Source organism: Pelecanus crispus, chromosome 7 (genome assembly GCF_030463565.1).
Source record: "Pelecanus crispus isolate bPelCri1 chromosome 7, bPelCri1.pri, whole genome shotgun sequence".
Classification (NCBI taxonomy): domain Eukaryota; kingdom Metazoa; phylum Chordata; class Aves; order Pelecaniformes; family Pelecanidae; genus Pelecanus; species Pelecanus crispus.
Genome location: NC_134649.1, coordinates 23,826,518 through 23,844,222, shown reverse-complemented (window position 1 = coordinate 23,844,222; position 17,705 = coordinate 23,826,518). Strand labels below are relative to the sequence as shown.

Below are 17,705 nucleotides of genomic sequence, written 5' to 3'. Positions count from 1 at the left end.
TGAGAGCAGGCCAAGGGATATGCTACACAAATGAACTTGTTGCAAATAGGTTTCCTCTGCCCCTTATCACTCAAACTTTCAAAACAAAGAACAAAGACAACCTTTAATATTTCCCTTTCTCTCTCTAGTAACCATGTTAGTGCTTGAATGAAGAACGTGAGTGAGTCTTTGTTGTGGTGTCTGTTTTAGCTGGTTTTAACCAATGAGTCTATAGACATCTAATTTTTTCTTAAACATGAAACAACCACTTTGGGATGATCACAGGTTTAAAACTTTACTGTATGCTTTTACCGAAACATTAATTGCACTAGAGAAGAGTGTAGTTAATATGGCTTGAAACAAAACATTCACATTCAAATACTGATTTAATGCAGGACATAAGAACAATCCAGCTAAAGCCATAAAAATGTAAATTCAGTATTTTCCTCCATTTTTATACTGTTCGTCCAAATGTACTCAAAAACTTGATGAGTTTCCTTACACTAGAAAAAGCCATGCAGCACACTGTGTGACAGAAGTAGTTGACAGATTGCTCCAAGCACTTGTATCAGCAGCTAGTGCCAAATATCAATGCAGAGACAGTTTAGCTGCTCTCTTGTTGACAACAGCATCAGCCTTCACCTAAGCTGTAGGCTCCAAAAAAGAGCCCAACAGCACAGAAGTGTAAACAACTTTTAGGGTAACTGGAAAGAGTTACATTGCCTTGTACCATCCTCACAAAAACTGATCCAGTACCAATTTTAACTTTTTTCTCAGGACGCGACTGAAGGGTCACCCTGTGGCACATAATTCCTAAGAATTCAGTATATCATTACAGAATAAGAAGAAATCCAGCCACAACTAGCATCAGCGGATTTCACAGTTTAAAATCTACTTATTTCTGTTATTGTCGTTGGGAGGTGTACTACAGAGGTGGCTACAAAAAGCAACCCCTTCCTTAGGCTAACTAGTCTTAAAATAAACTTAGGCAGAAGATAACTGATGGCAAATACACACACTTGGCTGACAGTTTTCCATTAGGTTTTGGAAATGGACCTAGTCCTCTGCTGCTATCCAAGCTTTGGACTCCAGTAGCTGAGAGGTGGAGCTGGGCTCTAAGGCAACATCTAACAAGGGTCAAAGCAGTTGATGATGTCTTTGCTAGAGGCAATGCATAAAGGCTAAGGAAGAAAATTTCAGCACCATTTCTGTAAAAAGGAACTCATGAGAAAAGAGCAAACTTACTTAACCGGATCTCGCATACCACAACAGGAGATAACCAAGAAACAGCAGTAGAGAAAATCAAGTAATTCCTTAGCAATGCTGTGAAACTCCCCTGGAGGCAGGGTGGGGGCAGGGGGAGCAGGGAGGAGTAAAGAGCCTTTAAACTGGAAAGTACTGCATTTGGGATTGGCTCTTCCATGGCCAGGTAGCAATTGCACATCACCAAGGGCACAGCAGAGAAGGAATGTATCCTTTCAAAGCCTGCCAGCCTCCTGTGATTCATGCATCTCAAATAATCCAACACTTACTTAACCTTCAGTAAGCAACATACACAGAAAAGATAGGAAGCATTGCTCATTTTTGATTAAGGGTAAGACAAAAACACAAAACCAATGTGGCTGCACTGGCTACAGGCACACAGAAGAGGAAATACCAACGTGCACAAGTTTATCATCTAGAGAGCCACTAGCTTACTGTCACAATGATGAGCTCATCTATCGCATCTTCAGCAAACTATGAGTGAATAAACATTTCCAGTGGAAACCCTTCTGTTTGGGAGTACAAGGCTAGCTGAGGTTTGAGTCATCCATCACTGTGGATTTCAAGGTATGAGTATCACATAAGAACAAACAGAATTTGTAGAGACAGAGAGGATCAGGGGAAGGCAGAGATCATTTCAAGCCTGGTTTTGAAGCTTTGGTATTTTTGCAACTTTACTGTTTCTGCATGGTGAAGAGAGATCTGGATTTTTATAATCCATTAGATAAATTTGTTTAAAAATATCTTACCTACAAAGGACTTCTGTATTTTACAAAAACACAAAACCAACCAAACCACAAAAGCCACAATCAATAGAAATTTCACTAGCTTTTTTCACCTATACAGACCAAAAAACCTCCACTAGCTATTTCCATTTCTGTTGTTCAGCAAGGTCTATTAAAGACAAAGCAGCTTTTCTTTGTTGTCATTATTGTAGCTGTGCAGAGGTGTGAGACAGCACAGGATTTCAAGAGACTCTGTAACCCTTACTGTAATTAAGTTTGGAAGGCAGAGGGAAGCTAAGCACATCATGTTCGCAGCATGTGAAACATGAAGACAGGCTGCTGGATCCCACCATTCAATTCAGTTTTATTATCATATAGATTGCTTCAAAACTTAATCAGGGATACCAATGGCATATCTGATTAACAGGACACACTTGTTAAGTTATCCTTGGTAAGTGAATTTGGTGACCAGGTGAGCTCTATATGCCTGATCAAAGCAGATATATAGATAGAGTGGCAGTCTAGCCATCACAAGCTACTGTTGTTTGAGAAGTGACTCAGTGCCAGGCATTCACAGCACACCGACAGCAGCCAAAGAAGAAATATTACCTGGTGAGAAAGAACAGGAGCAGCAGGAAGAAGGAGTGTAATTAATTAGCATTTAGTTTTTAGGCCCAGATGAATTCTAAGCAACAAAACCCTTTTTCATACTTGTTTACATCAGTTATTTATTCAAAGTAGTTAAAAAAAAAAAAAAAGAAGAATAAGATAATTTAGGCCTGTAACACTCCTGTTAAGTCCAAGCATAACTTACCCTTGGACAAGTTCTGTTATTGCAGTTACGTGATTTTAAATGGCCATAAGGCAACGTGAGTCCAATCAGCCTCACATCCCTGCAAATATTTTTGGAAGAGAGAAGTGAAATACAGCAACAGGACTGTTGCTGCTGACAGCTTGTGTGTATTTAGTTTTGTTTTGTTTCCAACCCAACAATCCACACAGCTTGTCAGGAAAGTGGGACCTAGTGTAAGCAAAGGATTAGTTCTCCAGCTGGTAGGATGTATGGCCTTTGGTGGTCCTAGGGGTGGTGTGCCAGAAGGCTATGATCAATCGTTGCAAAATAACCCTGCTAATGGCCTCAGACCTTTTAGATGGTTGAAAGGAGAATTTTTTGATTTATTTTTTCTGTAGGAAGACTAAACCAGAACTCTGAGTCCCATGCTGCAATTTATCAATAATAAAAAAAAAATAATCTGGATAGAAATACTTCCAGTCTTAAAAAGATCCCATATCGAGATAAAATGCTGAGATGCAACAGCAGATCAGGATGGGATAAGCTGCAGGAAAACATAGCACTGACTGTATTTCTCCTCTGGTGCAACACAGAAGACTTCACTCAGAGGGAAAGCAGAAGTTAAATATACATTGACAGACAGCATTGTGTGCTACGTCAGTACAAGTTACAACAACTGTCAATTTTTATCCTTACAGAGCATTCACGATGGCATTTTCCAACTGGAGAACATCACTGACAGCAATATGACAGCATTACTGAAACGGATCACTCCAGCCTAAGTGATATGGACTCTCCTCCTCTCCATTCAGATGCAAAGACTGACCTAAATCGACCTCCTACAAATTCTGGTACAGCACAGGCTTACATAGACATGCTGATTGCATTTAATTCAGTTATACTGAAAAAAACATGTGTATGATAAGCTATGCATACATGCTTGAAGTTCCTGGAAGCAGAAAGAGACAAAACCATGCTGGAAAGAGACCAAAAAAAAAGCTGGTGCTCTGTAATCCACATTAGGTGTGATTACGTGCCACTATGAAGAGGAAAAAAATATAAGCAAAGCATTTAACAAGGACACACAGCTCTATTTCTTTAATTTCAAAGGCTGGCCAGAGCAAAGAAACTATCACGGACCTAGTCAAAGAAAAAAAACCAAAACCAAACCCTAAAAAAGCCCTCCTCACTTCAGTCTTACCTGGAAAATGCTGTTGCAGCTTTTGAGCCTCCGGAGGGAACTCCCCTAATAAATTAACCCTTCTGATGGAAGGCAGGGAAAAATGAAGAAAATTGCACAACCGTTCTCAAACAAAAAAATTAGTCTACAGCACTCAATAGCTTTTCTGTAAAATACCAGATATAAGCACCCACTGTTACCAAAGAACACCAGCTGTGAGCCCCCCCAGCTGGAACTCCTGGTATTTAGTGTACAGCAAACACAGGTAACCTTTTGTGGTTTACCTAGCAAGAAAATAAAGCCGTCTCCCCAGATATAAACCTGATTATCTTCACTTCTAGTTGCCCAAAAACTAAGCACGGACTACTAGGGCTCAGTTGAATACCATTAGTCACAGAGACAACAGATTCCCAAAATAATCTGCGCAGCCTTGAGTCAGGTTTTCTCTGTGCATTTAAGGAGTAGGTACAGCGTGCATCACATTTCAGGACTCTGGCTCCCTCCAGTGCTGGGGGCACCGAAGTTGAGAGTTAATTTCATCAGTAAAAGATTTCATCATCACACCAAGCAAGTGGAAGGTTTGCTCTTGCCACATAGCAATGTGCTGTGAGGAGATAATGCAAGAGCCTTTTATTTTTAATTTATCAGAGGCAAGACAGGGCCGAGCACTGCTGTGTTCTCCCTGGGATCCACACACAGGAAATTCTCCTGGATGCTGTACTTCCCTGCACTAACAGACAAGACCCATTCAGAGTTACAAACAGCAAACCTACGCCAAACAGGGATTTTGATATTTGTTTCCCTCCCCACATGCTTAAGACAAAGCAAAGCCAATTTTCACATTAAATACTAAAACGTCTGCACCTAAACGTGAAGTTTTCGAGTCACTGCCAAGTGACTGGAATGTATCTGACAGTTTATACCTGGAATTATTCTTTGGCTCTTTTTCAGTTATATCCAGAAAACACACCACACCCTGAATTCTGTTCCTATACCATCACTGGCTGAAATCCTAATGAGAACACCATGGTTCCTCAGACACCATACAGTACTGGAGAAAAATGAGGGTCTTTGTCTTCTATTGAGGATATACTTCTGAGTATAGCAGTCCTTCAGCTGAAATAGCATCCCCAAGTCCCACGGTCCGGACAGGATCTTTACACACCAAAACGGGAGTGAAATGGAATGAGATGCCTTCTCTGTGCCAGTGCACCACTGGCTCATCTGGATTTAAAGAGATTTTGGAAGGCGCCTCTATCTGGGAGGTCACAAACTCCAAAGGAGCCTTAAGAAAGACTTTGCTGGTGTCAATGGTTTCAGTCGCACAGGCCTGAGTACCTGCTGCTCTAGCTCCAGCAGCCACAGCAGCAACCTGGTTGCCCCAATACCCATCCACTGTGACAAGGATATGATAGGCCAGGGTGTGGAAGTGGATCCGTGTGAGATCAGAGGCCCGGTCTGCTGTCTTCCCATGCTCCTTCAGGATCCAGAAGAGGATGTCACTGACTACACCCACATCAGGAACTCCGCTCCAGGAAGGAAGGGAGGCATGGGGACCAGATGCAGACTGCGTGAGGAACAGCAGCTCCTGTTCGTTCAGCCCAATGGAGTTCACCAGGGGAAAGACCTGCTAACAGAAACACAGGAACAACAGTTTTTCCTTCAGAGAGAGAATCAGACTTTGGTCTTCCTCATTCAGGGTACTGATTTTACAATTCTGTGTTACTGGCTCTATTGCCAGCATGCTCGGCAGAAGGGAGCACCCAGTTTCCTGGGGAGATGCAGGCCAAAGTCACTGCACAAGCTTCCCCAGTTCAACAAGTTTGCAAGAATTACTTAGCCAGGAAAACATTTCAGCCAAGGGTGCATGCTCATTTGGTGCAATTAATTTTCTAGACACACACCTTGACATTAAAGAGTAACAAAACATCAAATCCACATCAAACACTCATAACACTGAGATTAGAGCTGTGTCAAGCTAAACAAGGAACCATCAGGATCTGCAGGAAAGAAATTCTGCAAAGATATTGAGGTTCTTTTAAATTATAAACTCAGCTCAAATTCAAATCCTGTTTTTTTTCTAGAAATCTGCAGGCCTGCTAAACCTAAACCAAAGTTACTTGTATTTGTGGAGTTGTGAGTATTCCCCTGGGTCACCTTCCCACGACTGTGAAAAATCTTTGTACCAGAGAATAGAGCCCAGCTGTGTTGCATGGTATTTTTACTGAATACAGTTGCTGAATAAACTCAGGTCTGCAAAAAATCCTACTCCTTGCTGAAAACAGTCTGACGATCACCTGAGAGCATTTTAAGATACCTCCTAAATGAAACTTCCTGGAGAGACCTTTCTAAAAGGAATACTCTCTCTGAGCTAAAGAAAACAAATCTGTCCTCTGCTAAGGCATTACAGTTCTCCTTCGCACAGGAGACTCTGGTAAGCTCAGTAGAGAAAACAGAAGCATTCAGAATGCAATAACAGACATTAAACCCATGTTCTCAATTCATCTTCAAATCGATAGCCCTAATTTTAAGTTTTCATTTCTATATTCATCTACCAGTCTGTGCATTGTGTTACTGAAGAAAAGGAAACAAAAAGAGCATGTCCTTTCATTTTCATTACCTGATGCATAATGTTGCTCATAAAATCTTGATCAGTCATACTGGCCAACTCCAGGTGTATGGGAATGTCAGTAGGGATATCGGAGATGGAGGCCACAGCCTACAGGGGTACAGGAAAAGAAAAACACCCCACCCTAAAACACATATTCATTAAGAAACAGAAAGAACAAAGGGGTTTGAACTCAGAGATACATGTCCTTTAATCTTCTTGTGTATGAATTTAAACACAATTCCAAATGAGACGTCTGACAAGTGCCAGAACATACTGCTAAGGGGAAGAAATAAAAACAGCTTCTAGTTTTCAGAATCCCAGAGCAGCAAAACTGTATCTAACCCTAATCTGCACCCAACTCAGCACTTTTCTAATGGGCTAATTCAGAAACCTCACAAATCTGAAGCAGCTGTAGAACTGAGAAAAATAAAAAAAAAAAAAAAAAGAAGGCCAGTGCATTGCATCAGGACGGGCACTCAGCTGTAAGACAGGCAATGATCTGTAAATATAAAGAAAACTTGGTGTAGCTCCTCTGGGCTCAGATGATAAAGCTGCCTCTTAGATTATCCAACACAGATGCTGCTTAAAGAATGCAAGTCTTGATTGTAACCTTGATCATCTTAGTATCTAGGATAGGAAAAGTGTAATTTAGCCACTAGATAAGCTCCAGTAACTATGTCAACGTATTCCAGCCAGACAACCAGACCATACCTTTTTTTCCCCTAGACAACCCACTGAATCTAAGAAACGTTAGTGTTACAGGATTAGACTTTCGCCATTCCTACAGTTCACATTCTTCTTTTAGCATGCAATACTGTGGGAGTTGTGAAGACACAGCCTAATTACAAGTTCAAGCCTGGGAACCCAAAAGTTTGCCATGAAGCATTTGTTGGAATGGAAATTAAGGTGGTGTTCAAGTATCTTACCTCCATAAGTCGTCTCTGCCGCATCTCCTTGCTCTGTCCTTCCATCATGTGAAGTCCTGAAAGTACCACGAGATCTGGCTGAAATTCATCCAAGCTGGACACAAACACTTCCAGCATATTTAAGGCGCCATTTGATAGGTCATGGGAAAAGATGAAGCGGTTGGCATTGGGTGCTCTCACTTGTCCCCACTCTTCACCTAGGGTGAAACAAATAGAAGTGAGTTAACTCAGAAGAGAAGCAAATCAAACCATGTATCTGGAGATTGTTTTGGGATATCCTGTTGGAATCTGAAGGCATGGTTTCACAATGTGACTGTGCCCAATTAACAGCTACTGCCAGCCACAAGAGAAGTCTTGCTCTTTTTCTCATTCATACTCTTCATTCAATCCCTCTGCCTCATTTAGATGCTTGTCTGATCAGAAGGCAAATTCAATACATGTTTGTTTGGTTTTGCAAGCTTTGTGATGTTTTAATCAGTTGTATTAGTTTAGCATGCAATTAGGCGAGTGTCACATAGCTGGAGAAACAGGGATGGGAAACCCTGCAAAGGTCTGCATTTCTCCAAAGCAGCATTATTAATTGAAATACACCCCCTTAATTTAATAGAATTGAACTGAACTAGAAGCTTGGTCACTAATATCTAAGTTAAATAATTTTTGCTGTCAAAATAAGAAAGCACGAATTGGAAGGAGGAACCTGGATGCACTTAAATGCATAAATGAATTATAAATTAAAGATTATTAGGACATTAGCTTAAATCAGAATTTCCAAGCAGCATAATTTGCTGAATGACAGTTTGCAGTACTTGATCCATTCATGTTTTCAGCCCTCAAGACGAGCTGCGTGGTTAATTCGTGCAGTTATTACTGAGAAAAAGCACATATTTTAGAGCTCAGCTTCTCATCACACGCTGGGAGTAAGCTCCTGTTACCAATTTCAACATTCACTGCAGATAAAAACCATTTAAGAACAACTTAAGCTCAGTTCTCCAGCACAATCCTTTCCCACGTCCCTGAGACATGGTATTGATCAAGTCTTCATTTTGTTTCTTCCCATTTCATGGCTGGTTTTGTTTTTGAAACATGGCAGCTTTTGCATTGCAACAGTTTTCATCCCAAGTGTAGCATCTATATCCCAATTGCAGAGGCTTTTTCAGGCTTGGTACAGCAATAAGAGTTCGATACGGCTTCCAGTTCAGTTTTCTACACAATTGCTTTTGTACTCATGAATCAAAGTAGACACTCCGGAAACACTGGCCTTGCCCAAGCCTCAGACATCTGTAAATGGTTCAAGCCTCAGCAACATCCACAGCTATATTCCACAGGTGTGTAAGTGACACAAGACCATATTTAAATTCCCCAGGCAGAAGGAAAACGACTGGTTTCACATCAGTTGACAGCAAAGAATAAGAGTTTTGCCTGGTGGCGACATATCGCACATGCTGGCGGAGGAGCAAAGGGCCATCAAAAGAACAGCTCGGAAGCTAACGCCTGTCTGAAACCAAGCAGCACAACACATTTGCTCCAGCAAAGCAGCATCTAGGGACAGCATGTCACACCACCCCTGTAAATATTTAATCAGCCAAAACCCCAGCCTTCACCAACAGTAGAGCACCAAGTGGAAATTCTAGCTGCCCTCCAAGAACGTGCAGAACCGAACAGCATCTCCAAAGCTTGTCACCATGCCCACCATGCCATGGAAGGCAGCATTAATAAAATAACCACCGCGTCGCATTTTATGTTAGCGGGTAGAGTAAGAACAGCCTCACCATGAGAAGTTTTAAAAGATTTCTTGATAAATTAAGAGAGTTTTCGCTTGCCTCAGCTGTAGGTCTCATTGCTGGTCTGGAGACCAGCAGCATCAGGTGCGCTGCATGTTTTTCCCCACTGCTCTCCAGGTGACCCTAGGTCATGGAGGTGGTGTGCAAGCAGGCATGCCCTAAGCCTCAAAACCAATAGAAACAGGCAATACTCAATTGCATTAAGTGCCACCACCAAGCAGGAGCAGAAAATCCCCCATAAGTCTTCAATTACTTCAAAACCCAACAGGTTTGCACACTGACACTCCTTTCTGAAGGACAACAGCTCCTTCTCCACCCACGGCACAGAACAAGGGCAACCAACACAACAGACATTACATACACCATGCAGCTGCTTCCTTCGTCAGGTAATAACAAAGTGGACACCAGCCCAAAATCCTGCAGTAACTAGGTCATCTACTGTTTGAACACCACTGCTCTTCACTTGCACCTCTCCCAGCCCCATACAGGTAACCTTAAACACACAGAGCAGAAAGTGAAGCTTTTAGCCTCAATCACATTGGTGTCATCCAAAGGGACCTGGACAAGCTGGAGAGGTGGGCCTGTGTGAACTTCATGAGGTTCAACAAGGCCAAGGGCAAGGTCCTGCACCTGGGACGGGGCAACCCCCGATATCAATACAGGCTGGGGGATGGAGGGATTGAGAGCAGCCCTGCGGAGAAGGACTTGGGGGTACTGGTGGATGCAAAGCTGGACATGAGCCGGCAATGTGCGCTTGCAACCCAGAAAGCCAACCGTATCCTGGGCTGCATCAAAAGAAGCGTGGCCAGCAGGTCGAGGGAGGTGACTCTGCCCCTCTGCTCTTCTCTGGTGAGACCTCACCTGGAGTACTGCATCCAGCTCTGGGGCCCTCAGCAAAAGAAGGACATGGACCTGTTGGAGCGGGTCCAGAGGAGGGCCACAAAAATGATCTGAGGGCTGGAGCACCTCTCCTACGAGGACAGGCTGAGAGAGTTGGGATTGTTCAGCCTGGAGAAGAGGAGGCTGCGGGGAGACCTTATTGCGGCCTTCCAGTACTGAAAGTGGGCCTACAGGAAAGATGGGGGCAATCTTTTTAGCAAGGCCTGTTGTGACAGGACAAGGAATAACGGATTTAAACTAAAGAAGAATAGATTTAGACTAGACATTAGAAAGAAATGTTTTACAGTGAGGGTGGTGAAGCACTGGAACAGGTTTCCCAGAGAGGTAGTGGAGGCCCCATCCCTGGCAACATTCAAGGTCAGGTTGGACGGGGCTCTGAACAACCTGCTCTAGTTAGAGATGTCCCTGCTCACTGCAGGGGGGTTGGGCTAGATGACCTCTAAAGGTCCCTTCCAACCCAAAGCATTCTATGATTCTATGATAGGCAGAATCTCCACCTTAGAACCAGCCTGCATACTTGTTCACTCAGCTTTCCCAGACTGTATACTGGTTATACTATAGAGAATATGACCAGCATTTGTGGAAAAGCCACTAAAACAGCATCAACAGACATCAGTGCTGCCTCCTCTTAAGGTAAGTCTTATGGCAAAGTGTTGTCTAGGACAAAGATCCCCAGAGTTGCATCAGGAGGGCAGCTGCCGCCTGAGAACAGAGGTGCTGAGAAAAGGAGACATCATATACTAATGTATCATCCAATGAGGATGCTTCCAGGAGCAAGAATTAAGATTTATTTAGAGATTAGTGTACTTTTACAGGTGCTACTGTGTAACAGCACTTGTCAGTTATAGTAACCTTGTTTTAGCCAAAAGTCCATCAGAGCGCATGCTTTTGGTGCAGCTCCACATTAGTTTTGCTGCTGAAGAAGTTGAATTAGGGTGGTTCTTGCCTTCCCTCCTTGCCAAATACTCCCTCTTCTGTCACACCAGTGTAACTCTTTCTGAACCTATATCTTGAGACAGGATCAGTGGAATTATGCAGGTTGAAAACAGCAAGAAAATACATGCAGATTTGTTTTACTGATTACATTAGGGTTACCCCGAATTTCATCTGCGTATGGTTAAATGGTATCTTTCTGTTTTCAGAGAAAATTACTGGACTATTTTAGTGTTCATACAGCTTTAGAATTACATCCATCAGGTCTGCTTAGGCTATGCATCACAACAAAATGAAAAGTCCACTTGGTTTCTATAGGTTATAGTGTAAAAGCATGCAGAACCAAAGGGATGGCAAGACAGCAGCATGAGTCAGTATTTACAGTAACCATATCACAAAAGAAAAAAGTTTCAAAAGACTTTTAGATGTTTGTTCACCACAGCTCCCTGAAGTGCACGGAATTACTGGATTAGCCCAGTGACAGCTGCCAGTACTGATAACTTACAGAGTCCTTCTGGAATTACCGATTCAAAAAAACCCAACTTTAAAACGAGGACTATCTTAGTGATGTTCAGGGTTCCCATCTAACATCCAGCCTTTGGCAAGGTACCTGCTTGATACTCCAAGATAAGATGGAATTCATCTCTTTCCTGCATGGATTCAGGAGGCACAACCACATTGTCATCAAGTAGTTCATGGAGTTTAGGACCAACTGGGCCACAAAGGAGGATCTAGAAAACAAGAAAAACAATCAAGGATCCCCTGCCGTGTCCCTTGCCACCATTTCAGTGCATTTAAGCATCACCTAGACAACTGATTTAAAAAAAAAAACCCTCGATTTTAAAAAATCGGCTATGCTTTTCAACTTGTAAGACCAACCATATGTTCCACCACAACCTAAGAAATAACTGCAAGATCCCCAAAATCTACAGGGAATTAATGTGAGCCTCATTAAAGACAAGCAAATAGCATGAAACTTTTGGAACACATACCTTCAGGTCTGGATTTGTTGCAAGCTTCTGACCAATGAGAGCAGCATTTCCTCCTACATAAAGCTGTAAAACGAACAGAGGCAAGTATGGGCATTCCCTTGCTTTGATAGCTTTATACATGCTTAGTCCTCAATATAGGCTAGAGATTTTAGCTTTGTAGACAAGGGCCTAGCATTACAGAAGTTAATAAAGCTTTCTGGGGCTGAAGGGAAAACAATTTTACAATTCTCTGTGAGACTGCAACAAGTTGAGTGTTCTCTGATTTTCTTACGCCTACATAGTCACCTTCAGGTAACTCGCAGCCCTGTACAAATCAATTCATTCATAAGATAAACAGCCCCTACTTCTGTGCAACTTTTCTGTGGCAGCTGGTAACTGGTGTTTTTTAGCAAGGCTGACAAGCAATCATTTAAAAACTGCAACAATACTTCCTCCAGTTTGAAATCAAGGTTAAACCTGTTACCTGTGCCCACATGAAGTGAGCAGAATCATGAAAGTTTCTTCAGGTAAGGAAGGTCAAACCTTCAAGTAAGAAAACTCTGATGTGAGCTTTGAAACCGAAGAATATAGATTGTCACGATGATCACAGGCACTCAGAGGCGGCAGAAAACAGGCTATAGAAGGATACAGCTAGTAATCAGGTGATTCCGGAAAGCCAACATATCAAACGTGGTGAGAAGTCAACACAGGAGAGTCTTGACCAACAGAAAACATTTAGAGCTTTTCCTCATTTTCAAAAGCAGCTGGCGAACCGCATAGAAGACAGCATTAAGCAGTTTGTAGAAATTAGCTAACTGCCAAGCAATGTATCAAGTTAGATTCAGAAGACGCAGTATAAATTAGAGCAACAAAACTTCGCTTTTGTAAAGTGAGGCTTCAGAAAAAGTATTTATTTCTTTTCATCAGTCCTAGATGGAATTTAAATCCTGTGTTAAGTAGCTGATTGGAGTGTTTACAACTCCTAATGCTTGGCTCTTTTTCCTCACTTCCTGCCTCATTACAAGATGTTAGAGCCTTTTGCAGCATCAGCCCCATCCGACTCACATGTAACAGTATTCTTACAGAGGCATCTTGGAGTGACATTTCAGTCTTGGGAAAGCAATCAAGGGATAGACCATTCAAAACCCTACTACATGCAGCAGGTGCAGAGTTTTGTTGAAAGTCATTAACACACTCAAGCTATGGCACAGGTTTCTTTCCTAAACAATTTGCACTCTTGCTACACAGAGAATGAAAGTCAACAACGATGCAGAAAATAAGCAATATGCTTCTCAAAGCTTATCTTCAGGTGGAAGACATACCTGTGCACCAGGGTACTCGGAGGCTGTCCGTGCAATGTGATGGAAAGACTCGGTGTCGCTGAAGAAGCGCTCAGCAGCTGCCCCCTTTTCCATGAAGTGAGCAAATGCTTCTTTCAAGTCCTGTCTGGTGTTCAAGACCACATGATTTTTTCCATCCCCGGGTTCAAGACCGAGTGCCTCTAACAACTTCACACCGGACAGAACCACGTCTACGCAGGCATTGACGCTGGAAGAGAGGAGGAAAATGCATACTGGGAAAATCACATGTACCTTAGGGCACTTGCGAGGCAATACAATGAGATCACTTCCCAGCCAGTGATGTTTGCTGTTTGTAGCCCTCATGCTCGGGGGAAAACAACCAACCAAATGAAAAAAACCACAAAGGCATATGAATTTCCTGAAATTCTCTACTAAAGTGCTCTCCTCCTGACGTGCTTTTATTGCGCTCCAGCACTGCAGAGGAGAGAGGGATTTCTAGCATTCTGCTGAATTAAAACAAGAAAGAGTAAGCTGTGTAGGTCCAAAGGTGGTTGCGTATGTTGCAGCGCATGTTGTAGCACATGTTGTACTTCATTTGCTGCCTTAGGCTTGCTCAAAAAATAGGCACAATAAGAATGACATTTTAAATTCTTAATTCTTAAAATAAGAAGTTTTTTTAAAAATATATGTCTGGTTTAAAATGTACATGCAATTCAGAACTGTTAAAAACAAAACTGAATGGATTTAAGTCTACTAGATCAGCCTCTTGAGTTTCAACTACTGCTAACAATAGCCAAAACACAAACCACACACACATGTAGGCTGGTTCCGTTTATAAGAAGTCAAGAGACCAATCTGTCAGTTGAAATATTTGAAAACTGCAATTTCAAAAGGACCATCCCAAATTTCCAGAAATAGCATGCCGCCTTCTCTCAAAACAGCGGAAATGGGAGAGAAATCCTGCAACAATTAGGAAGTGATAAGAACCACTTCAGCAGATCCAGACTTTACGTGAAGTCCAACCTGCAACTCAAATCTTCCAGTCCCCATTTCTTATCAATTACATCAATTACACAGTCTAATTCAGACTGGAAAACAGGAAAGTTTCTGGGCTGGAACCAGGCCCCCAGGAAGAAAGTTTATGAACACTTGCCCTTGTTTCTACTCCTTGGTTTCAGAGAGATACCAATATATAACAAATATTCACTGAGATGATACCAGCAATTACTAAAGCATCTTCTGGAACTGCTGTTAAGTGCAATTCCTGTTCCTCTGCCCCACACTTCCCTGACAGGGATCCAAATGATCTATAAAACTCTTGCACGATCTCTAACTTCCTGTGTCTATCCACATTACACTCCAAATGCCAATGCCTGCTTACATGTCACCATGAAATGTACAGCCATTTAGTATTCCTCCTTGTCAGTGAGCGACCCTTCACACATGATTTGGGCTGCAGCACATGAAGGCTGCACACTACAAAATAAAGGCCATTTAGAACCCTGAGGCTTTTCAGAACATGAGGTAACCAGCTCAGAAATCCTCTGTATTGTGCATCATCTCATACACTAAGGAGAGAAAAATCCCCTTGCACAGCAGAGAAAAGAAAACCAAAGAAACAATAAGCTCAAGCAGCATTTTAGCCCCAAACTCACTGTGGCAAAAGGTCAGCAATTTCACTTTTTAATGAATCATTAAAGATGCAAGGGGACATGAACCAAGTCACAGTTCTTTCAAGTGAGATGCCTCTAATCATCTTCCAACTGTCTTTCTTCTCCCTCCCTGGCATTCCTCTGCTAACACACTTCATGCTTTTAATAAACTCCCTTAACAGCAGGGACATGCTACTAATGAACTGCTTTTGCTGATGAACTTTGAGGCCCTGTGTGTTTGGGGGGTGTGTGTGTATATATTATACATATTCAGTTGCTTTAAAGCAAAGAAGCAAGCAAGGAATAAACCGAAGACAGCTGGCTCTTTTCCAGTGAAGGCGAGGCAAAAGAGAGGCCCTGGAAAACCTATTTTGTCATATAGTCACGGGAGCAAGTCTGCATCAACTGTGATGCAAGAGCAAGACAGACTCCAACTAACGCTGTATCGGCTACACAGCCATTGAGGTGGAGTAACTTCTTCCAACACCTGAAGGCCAAATCTTCTAGTCAAAGTCAAATTATCCTGTCATATCCTTATACTTAAAAGAAAGTGAGTCAAAGGCTACATATAATGGCAAGATTAATGGTCAGACTTAAAACCAGCATTTAAGATCAATGTGGTATTCCTGAACTTTCCCCTCACCCTCCTTCCAGTTTAAAAAGAGAAAGGGTGTTGGATTGCTTTGTGCAGGCATAGGTGTCTTCAACGTCTCTTGCTTTCTCCTCTTCCCTCCCTCCCTCCCTCCCTCATCTCTCTCCTTTGCATCTCTGCCTTGACTTGGTTAGTCCTCCCCTATCGTGGAGGTTTCGCTCACTTCCCCACTGTATAAACTCGTCTCTTGTACCTATTTATTGCTGGACCGTGCTCCCCAATTGCCACCTTCCTGGGGATGGGCCAGCAGCTCCAAGTCCCTCAGACATTCTCTGTATATAAATTTGTTTTACAGGCAAGCCACCCAGGGATGAGTTCTCAAGAGACAGGCTTGCCAACTGGGTCTGAACCATGCAGCACACTTAAATCACCAATGCATGAGTTTTCTGGACCATTAATCCTCTCTGCTGAGGTCCACCGCTGGTTAAGCAATGCAGCAGGCAAGTGCCACCCTCGCTGGCGGCTCTCTCAGGGAAATGCCCTTGCCTGGAAAACTACAGGCCTGGAAAATTAAGGGAGGTTTAATGAACGGGCAGGAGTTCCTGGGCAGCGAGTGCCCAGTTGTGTTGGCATGAAGTCTTGCAGCCTGGCACCACCTGGTGCTCCATGACGAGCCTCTCCTGCCTGCCTGGAGGAGCGCAGGCCTCTCGCCAGGTCTGTGCTGCACAGCAGGACCCCAACCCCCAGTAACTCACAAAGCAGCTTTGAGCCTCACAATAATTCAGGACGGCTGCGCCGGGGCCGATGGCCGCCGGCAGGAGAGCTCCGCCCGGAAGGTGGTAACATACACACACACAGACAGACAGATATATGGATATGTACATACAGCCCGGCCCAGGGGAAGGGGCGCCGCCCCGCCGCCAGGGGCGCCCTCCCCCACCGCTCCCCACCCCGCCGCCAGGGGCGCTCTTTTCCCTCCCCCGCCGCGCGCTGCCGGCACCTACCCGACGGCGACACGCGCCCATCCGCGGGCCGGGCGGACGATGGCCGCCTGCCAGGCCGCCACCATGCGGCCCTCGAGGGAGCGGGCGCGGCGTAGCCCCCCCAGCAGCGAGGCGGAGAGGTGCCGCAACGCCGAGTGGGGCAGCTCGGGGCCCAGGAGGCAGAGGTAGCCCAGCGCCAGGGCCAGCAGGCCTACGCACACCGACCTCTGCCACATCGCGGCGCGGCCGCTCCTCCTCCGCCACGTCTGAGGAGGGACGGGAGCCGCGGGGGCCTCCTTACGCCGCCTCCGTAGCGCCCCGCCCCCGCCGGGCGCCAGCTGTCGTAAAGCCGCTTCGGGAATCGAGGCGGGCCCTATACGAATGGTGCGGCCTCTCCCACAGCGCAGCCTACGTACCTCCGGGAGGTACGGCTGCGCCGCCTGCGTAGCTGAGCTACGGGAGTAAGGCGGGAGGCGGAGGCTGCGCGAGCGCGGCGGCGCCTCGTGAGGGGAAATTGAGGGGGGGAGCGGTTCCCTCACGGGCGTCGCCGTGCCTCAGGGCCTGCTGGGGACAGGCCGGCCCGGGAGAGCCTGGCCCCGGACCCTCGGGCAGCGGGGAGCCGGTGCCGAGTGGGCGAGGAGACTGCAGTGAGTGCAGCCCCGGTGCTGCTGCGGGCTGGGCCTGCCTCGGAGCCTGGCCCTTGCCGTGTCACAGGCACTGAGCTTGTGGGTGTCTCCATCTGAGGGTGTCGTGCCTGCAGAGTCCTCTGTACGTGGTGCTGCTTCACCCTCCCCTCCCTTGGGTTCTTCGTCACAGTGCCCCTGTTCTGTCGCCCAGCACCTTTGTGGGTCTGTGTGTTGAATTTCCACTCTTGTGTGCCCCAAGCCAGTCACTGCTGTCCCCCAGCTCCTCTGCCCTGTGCCGCCATCTAAAAAGCTCCTGTCCAGCAAACCAGTCACTGACCTGAAGCTAAGCAGTGGCCCTAGTGTATATTTTGCCTTCCTCTGCAGCATAGCTTCTGGTTTCAGCCTCTTCCGTGCTTTCTTCAGGGTGAGTTACTTCATCGCATCTCTGCCCACGCTTATCCTGAGGAACCCTGTGCTGGGAGCTGTGGG

At 44.7% G+C, this 17,705-nt stretch overlaps 1 protein-coding gene across 2 annotated transcripts; it reads right to left on the bottom strand.

The window, feature by feature from the left end:
• Positions 1-2,755: 2,755 nt before the first annotated feature.
• Positions 2,756-16,826, bottom strand: ADPGK (ADP dependent glucokinase). 2 transcript variants are annotated; one of them, XM_075713841.1, is made up of 7 exons: positions 16,612-16,826; positions 13,385-13,610; positions 12,084-12,146; positions 11,702-11,822; positions 7,478-7,674; positions 6,561-6,659; positions 2,756-5,570 (listed from the first exon to the last, which is right to left on the bottom strand). In XM_075713841.1, the coding sequence occupies exons 1-7, from the start codon at positions 16,824-16,826 to the stop codon at positions 5,019-5,021; spliced, it is 1,473 nt and encodes a 490-aa protein (XP_075569956.1). In that variant the 3' UTR covers positions 2,756-5,018. The 2 variants fall into 2 exon arrangements, with proteins under 2 accessions (XP_075569956.1, XP_075569955.1); XM_075713840.1 differs by having other exon boundaries at positions 2,756-5,567.
• Between the last annotated feature and the right edge of the window lie 879 nt (positions 16,827-17,705).

Coding starts and splice junctions, on each gene's coding strand:
- ADPGK (XM_075713841.1), bottom strand. CDS start 16,826: ATGTGGCAGAGGTCGGTGTGCGTAGGCCTGCTGGCCCTGGCGCTGGGC. Junction 12,147..13,384: donor CCGAGTACCCTGGTGCACAG/GTATGTCTTCCA, acceptor TTCGTTTTACAG/CTTTATGTAGGAGGAAATGC. Junction 6,660..7,477: donor GGCAGAGACGACTTATGGAG/GTAAGATACTTG, acceptor GTACCCCTGTAG/GCTGTGGCCTCCATCTCCGA.